Source organism: Balaenoptera ricei, chromosome 3, assembly GCF_028023285.1.
Source record: "Balaenoptera ricei isolate mBalRic1 chromosome 3, mBalRic1.hap2, whole genome shotgun sequence".
Lineage (NCBI taxonomy): Eukaryota > Metazoa > Chordata > Mammalia > Artiodactyla > Balaenopteridae > Balaenoptera > Balaenoptera ricei.
Genome location: NC_082641.1, coordinates 12,144,473 through 12,167,636, shown reverse-complemented (window position 1 = coordinate 12,167,636; position 23,164 = coordinate 12,144,473). Strand labels below are relative to the sequence as shown.

The 23,164-nt window shown below is 47.4% G+C and overlaps 1 protein-coding gene and 1 long non-coding RNA gene across 14 annotated transcripts in view; one reads left to right on the top strand and one right to left on the bottom strand.

Moving 5' to 3' along the window:
* OTULIN (OTU deubiquitinase with linear linkage specificity) overlaps positions 1-20,403 on the bottom strand; it is an 85,954-nt gene extending 65,551 nt beyond the window's left edge. For 6 of the 9 annotated variants that reach the window (XR_009502221.1, XR_009502223.1, XR_009502222.1 and 3 more), the window contains exons 1-4: positions 13,484-13,622; positions 12,266-12,342; positions 7,061-7,155; positions 3,498-3,641 (exon numbers count right to left, since the gene is read on the bottom strand). Coding sequence is in view for 4 of the 9 variants with exons in the window: in XM_059916131.1 (XP_059772114.1) it covers positions 3,498-3,641; positions 7,061-7,155; positions 12,266-12,342; positions 13,484-13,524 (357 nt within the window). In the remaining 5 variants the exon portion in view is untranslated. Of the gene's footprint in view, positions 1-3,497; positions 3,642-7,060; positions 7,156-12,265; positions 12,343-13,483; positions 13,623-15,473; positions 15,623-20,103 lie in introns of those variants that run through there. The other 3 variants (XM_059916133.1, XM_059916132.1, XM_059916134.1) reach the window with 3 other exon arrangements.
* Positions 20,404-20,486: 83 nt separating this feature from the next.
* LOC132362130 (uncharacterized) overlaps positions 20,487-23,164 on the top strand; it is a 51,966-nt gene continuing 49,288 nt past the window's right edge. For all 5 annotated transcript variants that reach the window (XR_009502215.1, XR_009502218.1, XR_009502216.1 and 2 more), the window contains exon 1: positions 20,487-20,689. This is a non-coding gene — a long non-coding RNA (uncharacterized LOC132362130). The remainder of the gene's footprint in view (positions 20,690-23,164) is intronic.

Sequence of the window (23,164 nt, the reverse complement as noted above, 5' to 3'; positions counted from 1 at the left end):
TACAAACTCAGGTGTCCCAGGACCTACCTGATGCCCAGTGCTGAAGAGGTGGGTTACTACAGAGCATGGGCAGTTCAGGAGACCCTAATAATGCTGAAACTAGGTTCCCTCCAACCTGCCTGCTGAGAGCAGCCTTTTTATGTCCCCAGAATTGGTCAGTGCTCCAAGGACTTCTAAAAGCCCCGTGGACACCAGGACATATGCCTGTCACTGGATGCAGGGTGGTGGTCAGAAGAGGCCCTTGGCAATTCAGAAAGATCGAGGATCAGGGGAAACTGAGACAGACTTATTTGCCAGATGGTTATTGTGTTTATAACAGCGAGCCTACCCCATTTTAAACCCCATAATTTATACCAACTTGTAACAGCAAGCATGGCTTAATTAACATGACAGCATGCAAGTTATCCTGATTTAGTAGGAAGATGGGTAAGAAATGGGCACAGAGACTTTCATACCAAAACTCCTGTAAGACCTTCTTGTTTTGTAGAATAGAGTTAAGTATCACCTGATCTGCTTGTCAGGTGACAAGCATCAGGTGTTAACGCTCTGCTTGTCATGAGCGTTAACTAATATTAAGACATCTCCTTATTACAGTTCACAAGTAGTCTCTGGTAACAGAGAGACCCCCCCTTGCGGGGTGAGGCGGTCCGGGTACCCCACCACCACGGTGCGCCACCGGCTTCTGTAGGCCTCACCACCCGTCGGTATTCGTACCTGGTTCCACCCCAACTTCGTCCAGTCACGCTGCACCGCCCTCTCGCTCACTCATCGAGACCCTTGTCAGTGTGGACCTTCCGACAGGAGACCAGGCGGAAGGGCCAGAATGAGAACAGGGGTGGAATGCCATCCACAGGAGGCTGTCTGAGACACCTGGGAGGCGGTTAAAAACCAGTCTGGTCAAGTGCGACTACCAAGTCTGTGTACCCCTTCCTGCACTGGCACTTCAAATGAGAAGCGTGTGGTGCATCTGTCACCCGCCCAAGACACACAGCAAAACAGACCCTGTCAGGAAAGTGCTCACATCAAGGGAATCTGCTGGGGGCTGGAAAGTCAACACAGGGACAAGTCTTCTAGTTGGATGAGAGCAAGAAAAGTTTAATAAACTTTCATACTAAACTCACGATCAGGTATGATGTGCTTTTTCTCCCTGACGTGGGCCTCTTGGCATTCGAGAAAGGTTAGGTGACAAAAATAATACCACTGTGACCAACTAATTATGCTCCCAAGAGAAAAACTCTACTTGTTGACTGATACATACAGAAAAGGGAAGAAATTAGAAAGAGTACTTGAGAATTTCCGCATGACTCAAATGAAGTCAGGAAAACCACCTTAAAGCCCCCATTGCTCATACACGCAGCGTGCTCTCATACCGATCAGAAACCAAGCACAACCTACCTAGACTATTTTTAATTTGGCAGATAACCTTACCCAAAAGTATCCTGTTAGTAAAATAAAAATTATGCTTTACTTTCATGGAGCGTATTCTGTATGTTTAATTATGTAGAACACTACTTGCACCAGAGTTCCTTGGAAAGTTAAAAATTCAAATTCATTACATCAATTAAGTCCATAAATCTAAGCAGCCCCTTAAAGTAAAAGGCTCAAAGGCAAACAGCCTAAAATTGAGGAGGATTTTATGTCACAATCAATAAATAAAGCTATGGTTGTCAAACAAAAGTTAAAGCAAAATACAGTGAGATCACCCATGTCTGCTTCTCAAGCAGTGTCTCATGTCCACAGGCATGCTTTTGACTGACAAACAATTCTGAAATATTTCAGTACTAATATATGTCTAATTTGCAAAGCTAAAAATAGCCTAGTGTATCAATTTCTTTTGCTCCTTTCTCAAAAAAAACCACAAGCTAATACTGAGAAATCTGCTTAAGATGACGTATCTTTGGGACTTCCCTGGTGGCGCAGTGGTTAAGAATCCGCCTGCCAATGCAGGGGACACAGGTTCAATCCCTGGTCTGGGAAGATCCCACGTGCCGCAGAGCAACTAAGCCCGTGCACCACACCTACTGAGCCCGTGAGCCACAACTACTGAAGCCCATGCGCCTAGAGCCCATGCTCAACAAGAGAAGCCACAGCAATGAGAAGCCCACGCACCACAGCGAAGAGTAGCCCCCGCTCACCACAACTAGAGAAAGCCCGCGCGTAGCAACGAAGACCCAATGCCGCCAAAAATAAATAAATAAAATAAATATAAACTTATATAAAAAAAAGATGATGTATCTTTGGTTAGAAGAAAGTATCTTTCACAGGTATTGTTTAAATAGTTTATACACACGTGCTTTGATACCAGTTTATAAAGTAGATAATCACCTGAGAGACAGGTGGTATCCTCCACCCACTGATCCTGGTTTTGCTCTTTGAGGGTATGTGATACCCCGTCCACCTAACAGACCTAATTGGCTTAACTGCCAACGAGTATCCTCTAAAAGTCTTTATTCTAGGCAAATACCCCAGCTCCTTCAACTGTTCCCCAAAGCAGATGAGCCATGTCGGGCACACTCCCACCTGTACTGAGGGTACAGGCACAGAGCTGCACTCGGTCCTCAAGATGGGATCTGACCAGCCCCGTTCAAGACAGGGCTGTCACTGCCTGTGTTTGAGAAGCATTCCTCTTAAGACAGGGCTTCCTTATCACTGCAGGCATCCCACATCAGTGGGCTCGTACTGGGCCTGCAATCCATTAAAATCCTGACTCTTTCTTCCCCCCTCATAAGCTGCTGGTAAGGCAGATCTCCCACAGCTAGCACTTTGAGTTCTGGTTTGGGGTTTTGTTTTAATACAGGCACAAGATTTCCTATTTTCTTCCAAGTAATGTCATATTGTGAGTTCTGCTCGATCGTGCCTGCCCACCAAAGTCTTTTGGGATATTCTATCATCCAACCTATCATGACCTCAAGCTGATGTGTGTCGCGGATACACGACACACTGATAACGTGACTTCCTGGGGTGCAGATGGAAAGCCTTAAAGAGGGCCCGGCACGGGACACAGCCCCTGACCCTCACCTCCCCTGGCTGAAGGCAACCATCTCTCTTCCAGTGTTGCTGCCCTGCCGCCTGCCAAGCCAGTTCTCCTAACGCTCTGCAGAGGGTGCTGCTTCCCTGAACTGGAGCTAGAACCACAGGAACCTGCCTCCTCAAACCCCAGCAGGTTCTCAGACAGTACAATACATAGCCCACTTGGTAGAGACTCCAACACCGAAGTCAAACTGCCCTAAGTGCTATGAACAAACCCTAAACACCTGCTCCCTAATTCAGCTGAAGCACTGAAGATATTTTATCACCCTCCTCTTCTGGGGAAATATCTGTCATTTTTGGTCGCTTTGCTATGCAAAATCATCTCAGCCACACAAAACTGAATAAACCCACACACTGACGTCACACCGCAGACAGTACTAGCACATGGCACAGGGCAGAGAAGGGGAAGTCTTTCTCACAAAAGCGACTGGAAACATTGCAGACTCAAACCTGCAGCAGCAGCGTACCAGCGTGAGCTCCGGGTCCTGCAGCCAGGAGGGCAGCGCGGCCGGCTGGCTCATGGCCTGGAAGAGCGTGGCCCTCAGCGCGCAGTAATTATCTCCACGGACTCGCCTGATGGAGGTGAATTTCTGAGACACCTCCTCGTAGCCCTGGACAAAAGCATCAGAGAATTTAAAATGGTCATTACCGACTTCAGAAGAGTGGGGAGAATTTTATTCCTGTGGAAAAAATGTGCCCCCAATCACTAGAAGAACGGAAACAAGACTGGCTGAGTCTTTCGTGTAAGATATTTGAATTCTTTTTTTAATTAATCAAAGGAAATTAACAAATGTTAGCATTGTACATAGTATCAGCATATGTAGCAGACGCAACATACGAGAACATATAAAATAATACACCAAGTACTACTAAAACGCTAGTCACCCCCAAAGTTGGAGTTATATGCCCCTTAGCAACCGTTGTAACATTCACTTATTAATAACCAACATTCTGAAGGCTTTAATCTGTGTTTAGATTGACCCTAAACTCTTTAATGAAGAGACAGGAAGAAAAAAGCGATGTACCCAGCTCGTATCTCCATATTAAAAATAATACCCCCAAATCCCAAATTTCCGTGAAATACATAAAAAAACTACATGCTAGGAGGTGCCTGGATAAATTGTTAGACTTTTTCAAAAGGCGGATTTCAGTGTCATTCTTGTTCAGCCTGGAAGTGAAACAAGGAAATGAAACTGCTCAGCGACATGCTCAGTCAACTCACACACAGCCACCCAAAGGGAGCATTTTGAGCGCGCCCCCCACAAAGGACGCCATCAAATCCCAGTGACCTGGGCCAGGGGCCCAGACGACTGAGCTCGCCGCTGGGCGCTGCTCGGGCATCGGCATCGACTTCGCGGCTTCCCCGCCTCACTCGCCCCCAACCGGGCAGACCTGTCGCTAGTCCTGCTCTTCCGCAACAATCACTCGAAACCCTGCTTCCTACCCACACTTACACAAAAGAAGAAGTGTCGCCCTCATGGGGTGGGCACCATGTAGACAGTCATCCTGTGTCCAGGCACTGCACCCTGTTATTAGTTGTTTTCAAGTCACAGGACGATGTTCTAAGTGGATATGAAAGTACGTCTTTCCAATAATAAAGTTTTGAGAGTTGCATTTTTATTCAGTGGCCCAACCGTTGCAATGTAAGGGCCCGTCAAGCAGACTCACGCCTGCTAATATGCACCTCTTCCCTATGGTGAACCCCTAGTTATCCCGAATACTCAGGATGGCTAGTTCCATAGCAACTGTATCTTTCCAAGTGTGTAAAAGAATATCCAAAACAAAACAATTAGACAAATAAGGACTAAAAGATAACTGAGATCCAAGCTGTTATCAGGCCCAGAAATGCTCTAATGACTGCCACGGGTCCCGATGGGATGCTTTTCTAACTGATGTGCCTTTGATTACTTGGTCACCGAAGGGTCCAACTATAGGGTCATATCTTTACCTCAAACTGAAATCATAGAGGAATGACTTCAGCATGAGTTCCAAAATATGGACACTTGGATAACTTAGTAAACATCTTCAATCACATGCTTTAAGGTGCCAACCGTTAGAAGAGATCCTTTGAAGAGACTGGGATCAAAAACTAAGGTTGCCAAGTCAGTGTAAGCATTTCTGGGGAAGATGAGAAAACAGTTTAGATACCTGGCCTCTGGTTATCTACTTTGATACAGAGCTGGGGGTCTTTACAAAATCTACGAGTAGCCAATATGCATAGTCAGCAGATGGCCACACAGATCTAAACGTTCTTAAGCTCTGGCAGGAACTGAGAGTCCCAGGTATGTTGTGATCGAGCTCTCTAACGAGTGCCTGAGACACAAGTAGTCTACAGTCCAGACTTGCCGGAAACAGGGCTGACACTTGCTCTCAGAGCTTCAAAAGTGGCAGTGACATTCGAGTACGGTCAGCCCATTTCAGGGCAGGCATGGGCAGCTGAGGTGCCTGATGAAAGGGGCACAACATTTTCTACAAAATGAAGCTCTGAGGACAAGAACAAATATATTCAAATACTTAACAATTTTAAATCCTAAACAGTACAGTTCTAAACAAACAAAAAAACATTTTTAAGATATTTCTATCAAACATGACAGGTCAATATCTCTAACGTGCCACAAGTGCATTCAAACTTGTAACGTAAATAATCCCAAGAGAAAAATAAGTAAAGGGTATGTATAATCCATAAGTTACAAGAGGTGGTAGAAGTGTTAGGGCACAACTGCCATTTCCGTAGCTCGGAGGAAGTCAGATATGGCCACGCCTTGAACAGCCCGGGGTGCCGGGGTGCGCGTGTGGGGCGCAGTTGGCCCGCTGGCCCCCAACTCTGTCAAAAACCCGCATGTAACTTCACAGGCGGCCCTCTGCATCCATGCGGCATGTAGTGCTGTAGTCCATGTTTAGTGGAAAGATCTGCAAAGAAGTGGGCCCAAGCAGCTCAAACCTGTGTTTTTCAAGCGTCAACTGGAGTAGCAACTTCAATCTACAAAGGAACGCTGGATTCAGGATACATCTGAGGGGGAACCAGTAGAGTGTGCTGCTCGACCCGCTGTGCGGTGGGAGTGGGTCAAGGGGCCTGACTCGAGCAATGACCCAACCCAGTCATAGCCACAGCGGGACCGTGTCATGGGAATCCCTGATGTCCCACAGCCTTGGAAGGACTACCTTAGGGTCATCAATCTATGCAATGGGACTGAAAGGGGGACAGCTCCTGGGATGCCCTAAATCAGGGGTCCCCAACCCCTGGGCCACGGACCGGTACCGGTCTGTGGCCTGTTAGGAACCGGGCCGCACAGCAGGAGGAGAGCGGCGGGCGAGCGAGCGAAGCTTCATCTGTATTTACAGGCGCTCCCCATCACTTGCATTACCACCTGAGCTCCGCCTCCTGTCAGCATTATGGTGAGTTGTATAATTATGTCATTATGTATTACGATGTAATAATCACAGAAATAAAGTGCACAATAAATGCAATGTGCTTGAATCATCCCGAAACCATCCCCCTCCCCGAGTCCGTGGAAAAATCATCTTCCACGAAACCTGTCCCTGGTGCCAAAAAGGTTGGGGACCGCTGCCCTAAATAAAGGAAGTAGTTCCAGATCCCTCTGCTTAGAAGGTACAGGAGGGTCCAGGCCCCTAGAACTGGAGGACATGGAAAGAAACCTGAGTGGGGACAGCAGATGTATGAAGTCTGCGCCTTTTACCTCACCAGGCCAGAAGGGCAGTGTTCCCAAATGACCCCAAGAGGACAACCAGTGGCTGGCCCAACCCTGAACAGCGCAGAGCCGTTCATGTGTTTTCCAAAGAAATCAAGTTACTGAATAACTGATTATGATTCTATGTTAATACTGTGACTCCAAACAAGTCCCTTATCTTTGGAGCCTGTTTCCTCATCTCTAACGTTAGAACACCAATAATTACATAGTCTAGTGGCAGTTGTCATAACTAACATCTAAAAATACAAAAGGACATATTACGTAATTACTTATGATAGACTATTGGAAAGACTCAAAATGCGTGCATCCAGGCATCATACCTTTTTCATACATGTTGCTTTTTGCGTATTTCCCCTCCATTCTTTTTTGCAATAGTCCATGATATCCATTTCAGGAGCTACACTTAATCTGGGTTCTGTTAAAGAATTAAAAAAAGAGGGGGGGGGGTGGGGAGGGGGAAACAATGAAACAAAGCAACATCAGAATAATGGTACTGCTTTACCTGAGATTTCCTTTCTCGCTCACTGCAGTCCCCCAAAACCCAGAATTCCACCACTGCCTACCACCTGGTCCAGACCTCCAGCACCTCGCTCCTAGATGACCACCGAGGTCTCCCAGTGGGCCTCCCCGTCACCATACCCTACCAAGCATTCTCCACACGGCAGCCAGAGGGGTGCATTTAACACTGAAGTCAGACGCTACCCACCGCTGCTGGGCTCCAAGGCCTCCCATCACACTCGATTCCACTCCCTTACTACCTACAAGGGCCTCCTGCCCTGGCCGCCCACTGCCTTTCTGGCCTCAGCTCCCACCACTCCCCACACTGACGGTTCCTGCCCCGCCTGCGTGGCACCCGCTCCTCACTCCCTGAAGGTCTCTGCTCACCTCCTGACACTGACGCCCAATATCAAAAGGTCACACGCACCCCTTCACTCTATTCCCCTTACATGGTTTTGTTTTTCTTATTGGCACTTATCAACACCTGACATATTTCTTTTTCTGCACCCTGCCTTCCCCACCCCTACACAGACACACAGACACACACCACACATACACACGGCACAACATGAGCTCCCTGAGGGCAGGGGCTATGTTTTGTTTCTCAGCTGTGCCCTCAGCACCTGTAACCACACGGACCCAGGTGCCCATGAATAATGTTCAAATTAAATACGCAGTAGTCTAAGCTCTGAGAAGATACATCTAATGATTTGTAATTTGTTTTTTACATCCATTATACAAAGAGATAACCCCTCTATTACAAAAGTATATTTAATTGTCTTTATTTAGTTATATCCTGCCTTGATCCCAAAAGGCTATAAACTGTTGATAATCAGCCAGAAATTAATGGAGCTCTCAACATTAGTTGAACCACAGACCTTGTCTGACTCTAATAACACATCCCCCCAAATTAAAAAATACAACTTATGATCAAATGATATAGCAAAAAAATGGCCTTTAAACTTTCCTTGTTTAACATATGAGGTTTGAGATTTGATTTTGTGGCATACGCATATGCACGCACATGCGTATGTCTGTGCGGATGTTCTAGGAAGAAAGAGAAGTAAATTCCCAGGCATCTCTTGACTTCCTTTTTAAAATACTGAAGAAGTAAATGTTAGCAAAGAAATCAGGATATACACACAGAAGTACCTTACAACATATCTACTCAGGAGGAAGTTGAACACAAAATAAAGATGTTATATTCAGCTCAATTCAATAAACACTTACTGCGTGTCTAGTATGTGCCAAGCTTTGAGCTAGGAACGGGGCGGGGGTATGAAGACGTTAAAGCCCCAGATTCTGTCCTGAATGTGTTTAGAGACTAGTGAAGAAGAAAGGACCACAGGTACTCACCACGCAGGGTGTGACGGATGAGGGATGACTGATTGGAGGAGCCCAGCAGGAGCCCCTAATCCCTGTCTGCAGTTCAGGTAAACCAATTTTTTTTTCAAACACAAAATGTAAGAACCGCCTGTTTTAAAAATCTCATGGTAAATCCTTTCACAAGGAAAACAAACCTTTTATACAAAAGGGAAAGTAACACATATACAGATAACAGATACATTTATCTGTGGCATAAGTCAGGACTGGCTTAAAGGTAAAACAGACCCCTGGGGCATAATACACGGAGACCACAAATACCACCGCTGCAGAGCCAACCCTCAAATACAAACCAGTCATTGTTTGAAGTCAATAAACACTGTTTGAGTGTCTATTTAGTGGAGGGAAGATTTCCCTTTTATCGCCCTTCTTACTCACCTCCCCGCAAAGCTTGAGGAACTACAAATGTCCAGAGCTGAGGACACTTCTCGGGGCACGTTCTGCCACGAGGCAGAGCATGCTTCCAGCTCAGGAAGGGCCTCCCGGGAAGAAGGTCCAGCCTTGCCACTCTCCCCACTTGCAGTCCTCTTCCTGTGTGCACCAAGACAGGACCCGGCCCCTGGTCGGCGAGGCAGGCCACACCTCAGGACTGAGGGGAGAAGGCAGGAGGCTCAGCGGGCTCAGAGGCCAAGCCACAAGCCACAGCCCTGTGCTGAATCAGAGGTCCGCGTGACACGGTGAGGGTGGAAAATGGGTGCTCGCAAAGCGCCAGCATCAGAATTATACTTTCAGTCCCATCCTGCCGCCATTCTTTGGGAGGAGGGCTCCAACCGCCACCGCGTGCCATCCTCCAGGCTAGAAGCTGGAGACACAGGACAGGCAGTGCCTGACCGCTAGCGGTTTAAGTATACAACAGTTCCTTGCTTTGTTTAACTGCATCCAACACAGACTGATTAGTGTTCCCAGGAAAGAACATTTCTAGTGGCAAAAAATCCCCACAAAGACAAACACTCTCGAGAACACAAAAAAACACAAAGGGGGAAGCTGAAAATCAGAGTGGCAACCAGAAGCCAAAATAACCAAGAGGTCTGTTCCTTAACCACCATATGGTGACAAAGACAAGGATTCAGACTCTCATTGGATGGGAAGTTAAAACTGAACCCCTCCAGAACGCTGGGACTCTCAATTGAGAGGCTAGGGCAAGAATCGCCAACTTTTTCTCTGGTGGGCCAGAGAGCAAGTAACGTAGGCTTTGAGGGTATAAGGTTTTCTCTCACAACTACTCAACTTTACTATGCATGAAAATCACCATGGGGGATGTGTAAACCAAGAAGTCCCAATAAAACTTTATTTACAAAACCAGGTGCCATGTCAAATTTGGCCAGGGAGCTATAGTTTGCTGACCCCTGGGCTAGGTGAAAAAAAACCTTTTCACTAACAAAGAGAGAGCATAAAAAAAACTCTCTGCCTTGGCCTGGGCCCTGACTCGGGGAGAGAGGAAGCCTCCCCGGAGAATTCATAGCCACGGGCCGGCTCTCACACTGGGACAGGGTGTGACCTCACACTAGCTGCAAGACCCTGGAGGCTCAGACCCAGCAACTAACCTAACGTGGCCCAAGGCAGGTGACTCCCTGGGTGCCTGGCAGAAAGAAGGCAAAATTCTCTCACGCTCAAGACCGGCCGCATAAACTCCACACAGACACACAAAAGCTGAGCTTAGAATTCAAACTCTGAAGAGACAAGAAAGAAGGAAAAATAGCAACTGGCATAATTAGGCCCACCCGGATTTTCAGATAATGGGATGATCAGGCCTGAAGGAGTATGTTCAAAATGCTTAAAGGAATAAAAGAAGGAATAAAAACATGAGCAAAGAGCAATACACTACCAAAAGAAGACCAAGCAAATTCGGAGGGAAAACAGAACCTTTCCAAAAAAAGAAAGAAAAAGAAAATATTTCCGAAGGAACTGTCCTGAACGCAACAGAGGCTGAAAGTCAGAAAATATCTGAAAGGGTGTGTAACAGAGGGACCTGGATGACTGAATGAAAGCTAGCAAACACCTCATTAGAGCTATGAAAGGAGTAAGTAGAGAGAATAGGAAAACGGCAACATTCAGAAAGATAGTGGCTGAGAATTCTCCTGAACTGATGAAAACTAGCCATCCTCAGATTCAGAAAGTAAAAAAAAAAATCCCAAGCAAAATGTTTAAAAGAAAAAAAAAAAAAAAATCCATACTTAAGAAAACTCAAGGAGAAACTGCAGGACACCGAAGACAAAGAGAAGACAGAGAAAGACAGACTTCCAAGGATCGGACTGACTGCAGTACTTTCAACTACAACAGAAACCAGAAGACAATGCAATAAGATCATCAAGAAAATTAGAAAAAACAAATATTCATCTGGGGTTATTCAAGAAAGAAAGTAAAATAAAGAAATTTTTATATGGACAGAGCTTCCACCAGAGGCACTTCCATAGGATGTTATTCCAGGAAGGGCCATGGACCCAGGAGGACTGAGATTCAGGGTATAAAGGGATCCATTCTGACCTCAGACTAAAGCTGGACAAGGCCTCAGACAAGGCCCCCTGAAAAGCTAGAGCACCTGCACAGGCCCTCCCTGGGGGGCAGAGGAGAATTCCAACAGAGAGCCTGCAGAGAGAGCGCGAAAGCAAGGGGCTCCTGCGCCCACAGCAGGAATGAACCATGGCTGAAGAAGCACTTTCTCCTCAGGAATGTGAGCGCTAAGGACTGAATCCGCGGTGAACGGTGTGCAGCTGCAGCAGGGGATTCGAGCATCCTCTGAAGGTTATGGGGGGCCAGACCGTGACAAATAACATCTCCCTCGGCTACCACAGTGACGAGTTCCACCAACGCCTTGTGAGGAAGACTCGAAAATTACCATCAAAGACCCCACTTTGTATCTCTTGTTCCTAATTACACGTATAGTGCTGTGCTAACCGTACGACAAACAGGAGCTAGTTCTTAAACCAGAACACACACATCACACAAGTAGTGCACAAGAAAATGCCACCTGTGAATCACCCCCAAATCGGAGCATCTTCACGGGGCTCCCGCACGAGGCTAGCAGGGAAGGAAGCGGGCACTTCTCCACACACAGCCCCGCCGGCCGCGCCCCCAGCAGAGGCTCACCCTATAGCAGCCGTGGGTCCACGGGTCCTGGCGGGCTGAGCAGAGCAGGCACGACTGAGCAGAAGCATGGACACAAAATCATGAAGTGACGGGAGAATCAGTGCTCTCAGTCCCACGCCCGTTCTTCCTCACCAGTTCATCACGTTCACACGGCCTTCTGCACGCAAAGACCCGGAGAGCCGGCTTCTCAGTAAGTCCTTCCACTTGAAATGAAAAATGCCCTTCAAACCCAAACTCTCCCTCTAAGAATATCAGGAAGTCAAGAACTGAGAGAGAGTGGTGTCAAGAGATTAAACAAAGCCTCACGGGCGCAAAAACCATATGAATGTAAAGAACGCAGGGGAAGTATCTGTAATTAAAACTGTAAAACCTCAGGAAACAGTATTCCCCAAACACACCTCAGCAAAATGAATAATCCAGTACAGATAAGACCACACGCATACGCACGTTTCCTAGGAAGTACATCTCAATATTTCATGGAAATGGATATACCGATGTAACTGCATTTTCTACTATAAACAGTAGGAACTCTATAAAGAAAACAATTCCAAACATACCTGATGACCCTCTTTCATGTATAAGTAATTCTTTCTCCTTTTCTATTTCATCCGCCGCACGATACATGTCCTCCTCGCTGAAATCATACCAAGTTAGACATTTCAAAAATGTGTTGCACTGACATGTTCCCTCTTATCACAACATGCAACTGCTGAAAACATTTATAAGACACGCAAAGTTTAACTTTTTCACATTACATGATGACAGTCTGATAAAATATGGGTCTTTTATCTTAGACTCACGTTTCTAGCATTCCAATTCAGTTTTTTACTTTAAATGAGGCACTTTACACCACTCCACTGGCTGCACGGCTCTGAGGCCATTTTAAATGTAACGTCTTTAATGCCTCACGTGTGTAAGCATCTTAGCACGCACCTTATCAGTGAAGCCATGCCATGCTGGAGATGGTGCTAATAAAAGTATACAGGAGTGCAGGCCAAGTGCCAACCTCAGTATGTCACAAGCAAATTTTACAAGAGCTACTCTAAATACAAGGATAGGAGATGCACAAGTCCCCAAAGCTACGAAACCTCCCTCAGGCCCCTCCTGATCCCCGAGGCCCACACGCAAGCAGCCACCCGCCTTCTGCCGAGCACAGCCCTGGCACCCCGCACGCTTTCACTGGGACTTAGCACAACGGCTCCCAAAAGAGTCTCTAGGCTCCTTCAGTGAGCTAACAAGAACCTACTAAGTCCTGGAAAGGGAGAAAACCCCACTGGGTGCCAGACAAGGATGAAAAACGGGACTTCTGAGTTTTAAGATGCCTCCTTTTCCCCTCAAGATACACCACCACGTGACAATCATGGGAAAGAGAAATGCCAACTCTATCTTTGCTGAAACCACAAGACATGTGAAAGCCCAAACCGTCCAAAAGTGGAAGAACGGGTAGGAAGGGACGGAGGACAGGGGAAGCCTCGAAGCCAGTGGAGGGGCATCTGCTGGAAGGGAAGACCAGTACACCCTGCAGGGCCCCAGTAAGGCTCAGGAACTGGAGGTGCCAAGTGCTTCAGAGGGTATAGGAGACACCCAGGGCTGAACACAAGGCACCTGGCTGGTGTACACATCAGGAGAGATCAGACCCCCAATTCCCAGTACTCCCTCCCCGTGACAGCACACCCCAACTCCTCACACAAGACAGGAGGCTGCATGCACACTGGACATTGGACACAGGAAGGAGGAGTTACTAAGGAACTAAGTGAGTGACTCGAGAGACGTACTCACATCCTGGATTCCCGCAGCTCCCCAGCTCCTCGTGCATTAGCCCAGCGGGAGGAAAGAGGACCAAGTGAGAGGGAGCAAGAGACAGAAGAAGGGCCGCTGAGAGAGACAGACTGAGCTGGGAACTAACATACCCTCCACCCCTCTGAAACCCTTCAATGGCTCCCATATAAGCCAGGAAGTCTAAATCTGGACCCATCCCACCACTCTAGCTTGTATTCTGTGATTGCCCTACACACACCCACACTTCCGTCCAAACACCTGACCGACCCTAGCCTGTGCTTTCATACCTGTGCTTGGCCCCATCCCTGCCCCGGCACGAAGGGCCTACCGCCTACCACCTCAGGGCACATGCCGTGCGGGCGGCCTCGCTGGGGGCGCCATGGCTGGAGTCACCCAGGGTTCAAGCACTCCTCACTAGCCATACGTATAACTGTGCAACTCAAGTGACCACACTTCTCACCACCTAAATGTATCCATCTGTAAAAAGGACAGTAAGAGCGCTCACCTCAAGAGACTGCTGTGAAAACAGACACATAAATACTTAGCACTCAAAAACGTTAGCTAGCCTTATGAATTTTCATGCTACATCCATTCGTGTAGAGTAGTGGTAAGATCATTTCTTATTCCTTTTTTCCTTTTCTTCTCTCCACGTAAAGGTGATGGGGCGTGTGTGCCTGTCTTTTTTAACGTTGTGAGGTTGAGGGGACATACTAGGGAAAAGGTACTTTCCATGTGCTCTAACCCCAGTGAGATTTCAAGTAACAGGTGTGATGTCACCCATGGAGCCCATGCCAGGGTTAAAAGCAAACAGAAACCAGACTCGCAGGGACTATACATCAAACGCTTAAAATAAAAAGTGACTAAATCTGTTAAGGTCTTTTTTCAATAGTTTAATGTTATCTTTTCGCCTCCTTCCTAGCTTTATCAAATAGGAGAGAAATTCTGATCCTATAAAACAGGCATTTAAGTGAATCATTTTCACAGTAGCATTATCAGAAGCATGTCTTTGAGGAAGCCACTTCCCTAATCTTGGCCTCAGTTTTCTCATCTTCAAAACAAGAAGACCAGACAAGACCTAAATGATCTACATGGTTCCTCTTCCAGTTCTTAGTTTTAACAGACTATGCATCTATTCGCACTTCAAGCGAATTCTGTGGCTACGGGCAGGCATATTCGCCTGCACTCTTGTCTCTTTCCTTTCTAATCTACAAAATAACCAAAGTGCAATGGCAACACCAGTGCCCAGAGAAGGTTCTCTAAACAAGCATCTCTCTGCACAGCCGCAAATACAAATTCCGCCAGACCAACAGGAAAGGGACGCAAAGAGGTCAACAGGAGAACTAAATGCAAAAGGAAGACAGAGCAGAAAGGGAGATTACTGGTAATAGAAATGCGGTGACTCAAGAGATACAAAAGAAGTAAAGCAGAAACTGAGGAATGGGAGGCCCGGAGTATATTCAAGTTACCTTAGCCACACTAGATTTCATTCAGATTCCCTGCACAAATGTTTGCCAACTTCCATGGCCACCAAGGACATGTGGCCAAGGACATTTGCTAACTTGCCAAGGCCACCAGGGAAACTATAATATGGCTTTTAAAAGCCACTGTATCTCCTTGGAGAGAAGATAAGTTAGAAGTTCAAGCAATAAAGCTCAATCAATATGATCAGAAAATAAGACATTTAACAGCCAAAATGAAACATTCATCCAATATAAGGACCATCAACTGGAAAGTGAGAGAGGTGTGTGAAAGCAAGAAAAATTAAAATAATTTGACTTAAAAAAATACTTCATTCAATAAACTTCTGCTTTAACTTTTTTAAGTATCAAAATATTAAAGCTGAAAATAACAACAAAAAGAAATTATATTTAAAGTTGGGAATCTGAAATAGCTAGAAGTTTAAATTTTTGTCATGGGAAGGGAAGACAGAGAAACAATGCAAGGAAAGGGGATATTATATGATAAGATAAAATCCTTGATGCTGACCAGTTTCAGAAATTGGGCAATCTTTTGTGTGTGTCAAGTTGGGGTGGGGATGAGGAGTGTCCACCATTTGGCACAAAGAGGCCACTGAAGTCCACAGGCTCACATGATCGCCACAGCAAAAAGTTTCCTTCTAGAAGACACGCCCATCACTAGAGAAGTAGTAAAGAAAAGTGAAAGTCTTAAATGTTACTTGATTACCTGGGGACCCTGGCATGTGAGTCATACTCAAGTACACAAATGAGTTAAATTTTAAAACCAAAATGCTAATAATTCCTACTTAGAAAATTATTAGTTTAGTACCATAATGTTACTTTAAAGTATTTTCAAGCTCCCATTTTTTCTCAGAGATGAATTATTTTACTCTCAATATTAAGGCAATATATACCATTGAGTAGGTTACATGACATTGTCTACTAAATTATAACCTTCCTCTTGCTCTTTTCAAAGACCTGGATAACAATAAATGTTTGAAAACTTAATTTTAAAATGCTTACTACATGTAGACAAAATTACACTACTCCCCAAAACAAAAGCTATAAGCTAAAAACACAGGGCTCAGTGAAGCAGCAGACATTTCTGTGAAGCCAATTTTTCAATTTCTGATACAAGTAAACACATGATACGAAAAAGTGAATTCTAACATAGATGCAAAGCTAACAAGACAGCACTTTAACCACTCCCCGTATGGATCATTTGCACCAAGCTTCCCTTAGTTATCTAAAAAAGCTAAACCGAGTATGATTCTGCTCAGCTCTCTGGACTTGAACGCGGCAGTTCATGCTTAACCTGGCCTGTCCTAGAAGACTAATGGCCCAGGCAGTGTTGCTGAAAGTGTCAACCACTGTGACACCACGCGCCATAACACACAGGCACAGGAAAAGCAAAGACCACTCAACCCAGCCTTTCTCCACCTCTTATCGGTTGTAGAGATGAGAGAACAACACATCAAATGCAGGAAAGTACCGGCACCCAGGCTGAAATTCCACCTCCGATCTGCAAGTGGACTTTCCGTGACTGGCTCGGGCTACTCCACGTGACTCCCAGAGGTGTCTGGGGACAACCCAGACACCCTCAACAAGGAGGTTTCTCAGGCATCCCAGCTCTGAAGCAGGTTCTACACCCAGGAGGGGGAAGGGGCAGGAGGGAGTCGCTGTTACCCCATCAAAGACAGCCCCCCCGCTCCCCGGGGCTGCTAAGGTGGGTGGGAAAACACATTCGCACAATAGCACATTTAGCAACACCCGAGGACAATGGCTTCACAGTTTGTTGTTCACAGCCCTTCTGAGAATCCACAGCTCTCCTCAGAACCTAAGTCCAGAAAAACATACACGCATAATTTTGCCTTCCACTCCAGAGGGGTACACAGACACACCATGCTCCCCTCTACACACAGCCAGCCTGTGGACCCCAGATTCAAACCCTGTCCCACCGTCAGGCAGACAGAGGAGGACCATGGAGTAGTCTCACTTCTTAATTCCCTAAGCATGTCTAGTCTGGCCACCAACCATGTCCCAGAACCATCCTGGTCCTCAGGGACTGTAGTATTAGCTTAGCCAAGAGGAAGAAGTGACACAGCATAAGTTTCAACCGTATGGGTCAGGTGAGCAGGGGATGGAGTATAGGAGACCTGCTGATAGGAGGAGTGAGGAAATTTCCAAAAAAGTCAACTGAATCTGGTCTGACCTAATACTTCCTCAAAAGGGACCCTGAATCATCTTGTGAGCCATCCTTAGGGCTTGTCCAAGGGATGTCAGCCAACCACAGCTCTCAAGTGAACTAAGAAAAAAAGGAAAGAAAGGAAAGGAAGGAAAGAGATTTAGGAAGTAGCTTATCCATATGATTTTTACATCTTTCTTCCCCACTATTTCTCTCCCTTGCAAAACACAGTGAGCTTAGTCACAAGGAATTGGTGTCCTACAGTACAGCCTGTAGGAAATGAGCCATCCCTTCCCCTACCCTTCACTGCACCTCTCAGAGTCACAGCCCGAATGTACAATATAATGGCTACAGAAGTTGGGCTGTGATTTGTATTCGTAATTTCTATCCACTGAATGAATTAAAATGACTCTGCGGGGTATCTCAAAACATCTGCATTTTATGGTGTTTCATATTTCCAGATGCAAATATTTTACTCAATTCCTGTGCACGTCAAACCTAACTCTCTGGGTGGGAAGAAGGGATTTGGCTCCAAGTACAGAACAGCACAAGATTCAAAAACTATTTTAGGACCTAGTTCAGGCATTACACTATTTATTTATATCTACACTCAACTATTAGGCTGCATATATCATCATGTAAGAACTGATGTGCACACATTATACTGCAAACTATATAATGGCAATGTTTATATGCTGCAGTACAGTTTCTCTAGCCCTTAAGAAAATATCAGAGTGCAATGAGAAGTAGCCCCACTGCCCATATAATAAACAGGAAAGCCCAGAACGTAAGATATGATGTTCAGAAGCTGATATTTGAAGTTATCTTCACCTCCTTTCCCTGGCTCCCCCTTGTTCTCTTATGAGAGTTAAAAGAGAATGAGCTCATCAGAGACAACAAAAATAGGAAGAAAAAGAAATTAAGCTAGTAAATAAACAGCAAATTGGAATATCTATTCCAGAAGAAAAAAAAAGTGAAGTTTGCATGATTATATGTCATGTTCCTCTACCTAGTTTTGCTGAGGAAGCCAGAAAGACATGGGGGGAGGTCCCCACCCAGGCATCAGGGAACCTGGCCCTGAAACCTACTCCCTGTGCCTCCCTGGCCAAGCTGCACCTATCAAATCTGCAACTCAGTTTCCTAATGGATAAAATGACAAACCTAGGCTGGGTTGTTTACATTCCCTTCAGCTCCACGCCCATAATTCTACTGACAGTAGAGAGAAGAGGCACCTGTGCCACAAAACCTTTTCGCCAGGGAAGAGTGTTCCTTTTGCACCATGACCCATTTCCCCAGGTGCTCAGACTCCAGGAACCACCTCCAGTAGAAAAGCTTGCCAAATAACTCTGTGTATTTGGGGGACCGTGGTTTGGACTTCAAAGTTTCTGCATCTCCCAGGAGGGCACGACACAGCAGAGGCTGAGAAGCAGCATCTGAGGGCCAGGGGCCGCTAGGTGGGAGCGCAGCTCAGACCACCGGGGCCTAAGTGAGGTAGCAGCAGTCGGCCTGGAAGCTGCAGGCTGGAACCAGCACGGGCTGGGAAGGGGAAGAGGCAAAGACCACCCCCATGCCCACCCCAACTTTACCCGCTGCAGCGTCTCAGGTAGGGCTCAAGCCCAGGGAGCAAAACTGCAGCCACATCTGCTCACATGGGCTCACATCTGCACACACACGGGCGTGCACAGTGGTTTCAATTAAAAAATAAAATAAAAGGTTACTATTTAAAAATCAGGGGAATTCCCTGGAAGTCCAGTGGTTACGATCTCTGGCGGGAGAACTAAGATCCCGCAAGCCGTGTGGCACGGACAAAAAATTTTAAAAAATAAAAGTGAAACACCTGGATGTAATTTGAAAATAAAATAAAAATCAGGACATTTCAAACAAAAGTCAGAATATCTGGAATCTTCTATAGGCTGGAACCTAGTGGACCCTGTCCCCATAGGACTCAGCTCTCCAGGAACCCATGGGACACCTGCCTAGCTCCTGGGGGCAGGAGTTTGAGACCTCCTGCTCTAAATCTTAACCCATTAAGTGTGGATAACACTATCCCAAGGGGCTTGGGTGCTCAATGAGAAGGTCAAAGCCCACGATAAAGAGCCATGCAAGCGAGAATTATTATAATACATTATCTGCAATAACAGCTCCCCCAGGACCCCTTTTTAGGAAATGGGGGGGGGGGGGGAAGCACACTTTCCGGCCAATTAAGATCTCTGTCAAACTGGTTACCTGAGTACTTTCGTCAATTTTGGAATTCCAAAGGCATTTATATGTGACTAAAACTTGAAAGTGCAGAAAAGTTTCAGCCTTCAAGTTTATATTCTGCTTCCACCCCTGCCCCCAAATCCTTGCAGAAACTATAAACTCTTCCGATGTACGCAGCCGCCTTTACAGTTCAATAAGGAATTGATCTAAGCAGCACTGCCTTTCGCATTTGAAAATCAAGGCGGTTGGGGACATCGAGTTAAGCAGCTAACAGGCAAAAGAATTGGGGCAGACTCCGTCCAAAGTCTGTCCAACAGGTGGGACGCTCATCAAGCGCAGACTTGCCTTCCAAGAACAAACAGGTCGCGTGGCTCAGCTTTCCTGGGGTTGTGACAGCGACAACCTTAGTCCCTTCCCGCGACAGGTTGGGGGGAAGCGCTAATGGAGTGAGTTATAAGATAATATGCTTCTGGAGTCTGTTTCCCAAGTTGCTGGAGATTTCTTTAGCTTTAGAGCTATGGAAATGTCAAAAAAGCGGGGGAGGGTACTGGATAACCAGAATTTTAAAACACGCCTTCCGGAAAAACTTTTGTCATCGGACACATTGGATACAAAAGTGCCTTCACCGACGACCTTACTTAAAAGCAAGGGGGCGAAGGGCCCTCCGCCGGCTCCTGCTCCGCCCACCCCACCCCACTCCACGCCCGCCCGTGGGTGCCGAGCCTGGGGCCCCACGCCGCCCCGCCGTCCCCGCCCCGCGACCCGCACTCACTGCTCGGCCGGGCACCGCACCGCGGCTAGCGGCTGCCCCCCGGCCACCGCTTTCTCGCCCTCCAGCGCCGCGGCCCCCGCCTCCCGCGCCGGCTTCTCGGCACAGCTCTCCCCCGGCCACGCTCCGGGCTGAAGCATCGTCCCCCGACTCATGGGGCCTCCGCCGGCGGCGGGGCCGCAGGGGTTCGGCCGCCTCCCAGCAATCTGGAGCCCCTCCCGTCGGGGCACCCGGCAGTGGCCGCCACTGCAGCGCTGCTGCCTGCCGGCTACCGACGGCGCACAGGACGCTTCCGCGCGCGTCACCACTGCCCGCCCCGCGGCCTCTGACCCGCGACGAGTGGGCGCGGCCCGCGACGGCCGGGAGTCCTGCGACGCGGAGCCTGCGCATGCGCCTGCGCGGGCCGAGCAGCCCGAGAGGACCGCCCACGCGAAGCGCTATGGCGCGTGCTCCACCCCCGCGCGCCGCCGGCCCGCCCCAGAGTTCCCCGCGCGCGGTCATTGACCTCAGGCTCGCGGTAGCTGTTCGTCCTCGCGTACCCGGGCGTGAGAGAGAGAAAGCGCTGGACAAGTGGCGGGACTCGGCCTCGGTGAGGAGGAGGAGGGCCGGCCTGGGGCGTGAAGGGCACTAACATGTTTGGGCGCCTTACAGTGTCGCTCTGGGCTTCGGAGCCTCGCCCTCCGCCGGAGGAGTTTCCTCGGCTGTAGAGCGAGGGATGTGGTCCGAGTGGGTGATGTGCGGCTTCCCCGGCCTCCCAGGGGCGATGCCGTCGCCACCCGCCCCGAGCCTGGAGCCCGGCGGGCTCTGGCCTTCGGCGTGGTGCCGCGCTTGTCGCTCCAGAGCTGAGTTAACAGCCATTCCCTCCGTGAGAAGGGGGACACGGTCCTACCCAACCGGTGGGCCAGCGCAGCCGCGTGTGTGTGTGTTGTTGGACTACATTCTTTCAAATAGGAAATTTGGGGGGCTTCCCTGGTGGCGCAGTGGTTAGGAATCTGTCTGCCAATGCGGGGGACGTGGGTTAGAGCCCTGGTCTGGGAAGATCCCACATGCTGCTGAGGAACTAAGCCTGTGCTCCACAACTACTGAGCCGCCTGCCACAACTGCTGAGCCTGCACTCTAGAGCCCACGAGCCACAACTACTGAGCCTGCGCTCTAGAGCCCGCGAGCCACAACTACTGAGCCTGCGCTCTAGAGCCCGCGAGCCACAACTACTGAGCCTGTGCTCAAGAGCCTGCAAGCCACAACTACTGAGCCCACATGCCACAACTACTGAACCTGCACTCTAGAGCCTGCAGGCCACAACTACTGAGCCCACGTGCCACAACTGCTGAGCCTGCACTCTAGAGCCCGCGAGCCACAACTACTGAGCCCGCATGCCACAACTACTGAGGCTGCGCTCTAGAGCCCGCAAGCCACAACTACTGAGCCCGCGTGCCACAACTACTGAGCCCGCTTGCCACAACTGCTGAGGCTGTGCCCTAGAGCCTGCGAGCCACAACTATTGAGCCCTCGTGCCATAACTACCGAAGTCCGGAGCCCATGCTCTGCAACAACAGAGGCTGCTGCAGTGAGAAGTCCATGCACCACAACAAAGAGTGGCCCCCGCTCACCGCAACTAGGGAAAGTCTGCAGCAACGAAGACCCAACGCAGCAAAAATAAATTAATTAATTAATTAAATAAATCTATTTAAAAAAACCAAATAGGAAATTTGATTGAGAAGGAGCAAGAGCAAAGGGAAAATATTAACAGACTTCAAAGATGAGAAGACAAAAATGTTTCCTGTCCAGGGAGGGAATAGCAGAGTAGCTGCTAAAGATGAGCAGCAGTCATGGGTGCAGGGGGCAAAGAGCACAGGGCCAAAGTATGGAGGAAGGGAATGGCTTGGGCAGTTCGGAAACCTACAAGGGGTTCTGGGGTAAAATGGGTTCATAATGGGGTTTTATTGAAAGATGAACCTGGAAGAAGGGTACTGGAGACCAGATCTTGAAAAGCCTCCTTCAGCTAACGGGGAACCTTGTGTTTGATCCTCCTTGAAAGATCGGAAGGAGATTATTTTAAAAGGTCATTTTGTCTGCAGTTAGAGAAAAGGTTGGAAAAGGGACAGGGAAACCAATATAGGGAGACTATGTAGTAATGGGCATCAAAGGGAGAAACTGGCTGGAAAGAATACTTGCATTTTATGGCAAAGAACTGTGGCGGGTTTTCCACTTTAATTTTATTTGAAAAAGTAAAATACACATGCTAAAAAAATTCAGAGCATACAAAAGAATATGCAGTCAAATTTTGTATGGATGTTAAGGGTGTGGGATTATAGTGGGATGACTAGTGTCCCCTAAAATTCATTCTTCAACTGGAAATGCAATGTGACCTTATTTGGAAATAATCTTTGAAGATGTAATCAGGTAAAATGAGGTCCTGCTGGATTAGAGTGGGTCCTAAATCCAATGTCTGGTATCCTTATTTAAGAAGAGAGGATGCAGACATATATAAACACAGAAGGAATTAGGATATGTGAAGATGGAGGCAGAGATTGGGGTGATGTAGCTAGAAGCCAAGAAATGCCAGGAGCTGCTGGTAGCTAGGAAAAGACAAAGGTTATTCCAAAGAGCCTTCAGGAGAAGCATGGCCCTGCTGACAACTTGAGTTCAGATATCTCCTCTCAAGAACTGTGAGAATAAATTGCTGTTGTTTTAAGCCTCTCGGTTTGTAGTACGTTGCAGTAACCACCCTAGGAAACTAATACAGGGATAAAGATGAAGGCTTGTAAAATACTATCAGGCTGAATTTATTGATAAGAGCCTACAAAGCAGATACATTTTACCTCAAAGGGTTAGAAAAAGATTAAGTTTGTTTGATTGTTTGCTGAGTATGTCTCTTCCAATTGTACCTGTGGAACTAAGAAAATAACCACAAGATGGCTTTCAGAGCCCAATGGACTCACTGTGAGAAGAAACTGGCAAAAACACCATTGATCACTGACTTCCTTCCACCCAAAAGTGTCTACACTAAATGAAGTTGAAGTGCCAGAACTGCCTAGGATACTGTAGAGGAAGATCTCCAAAG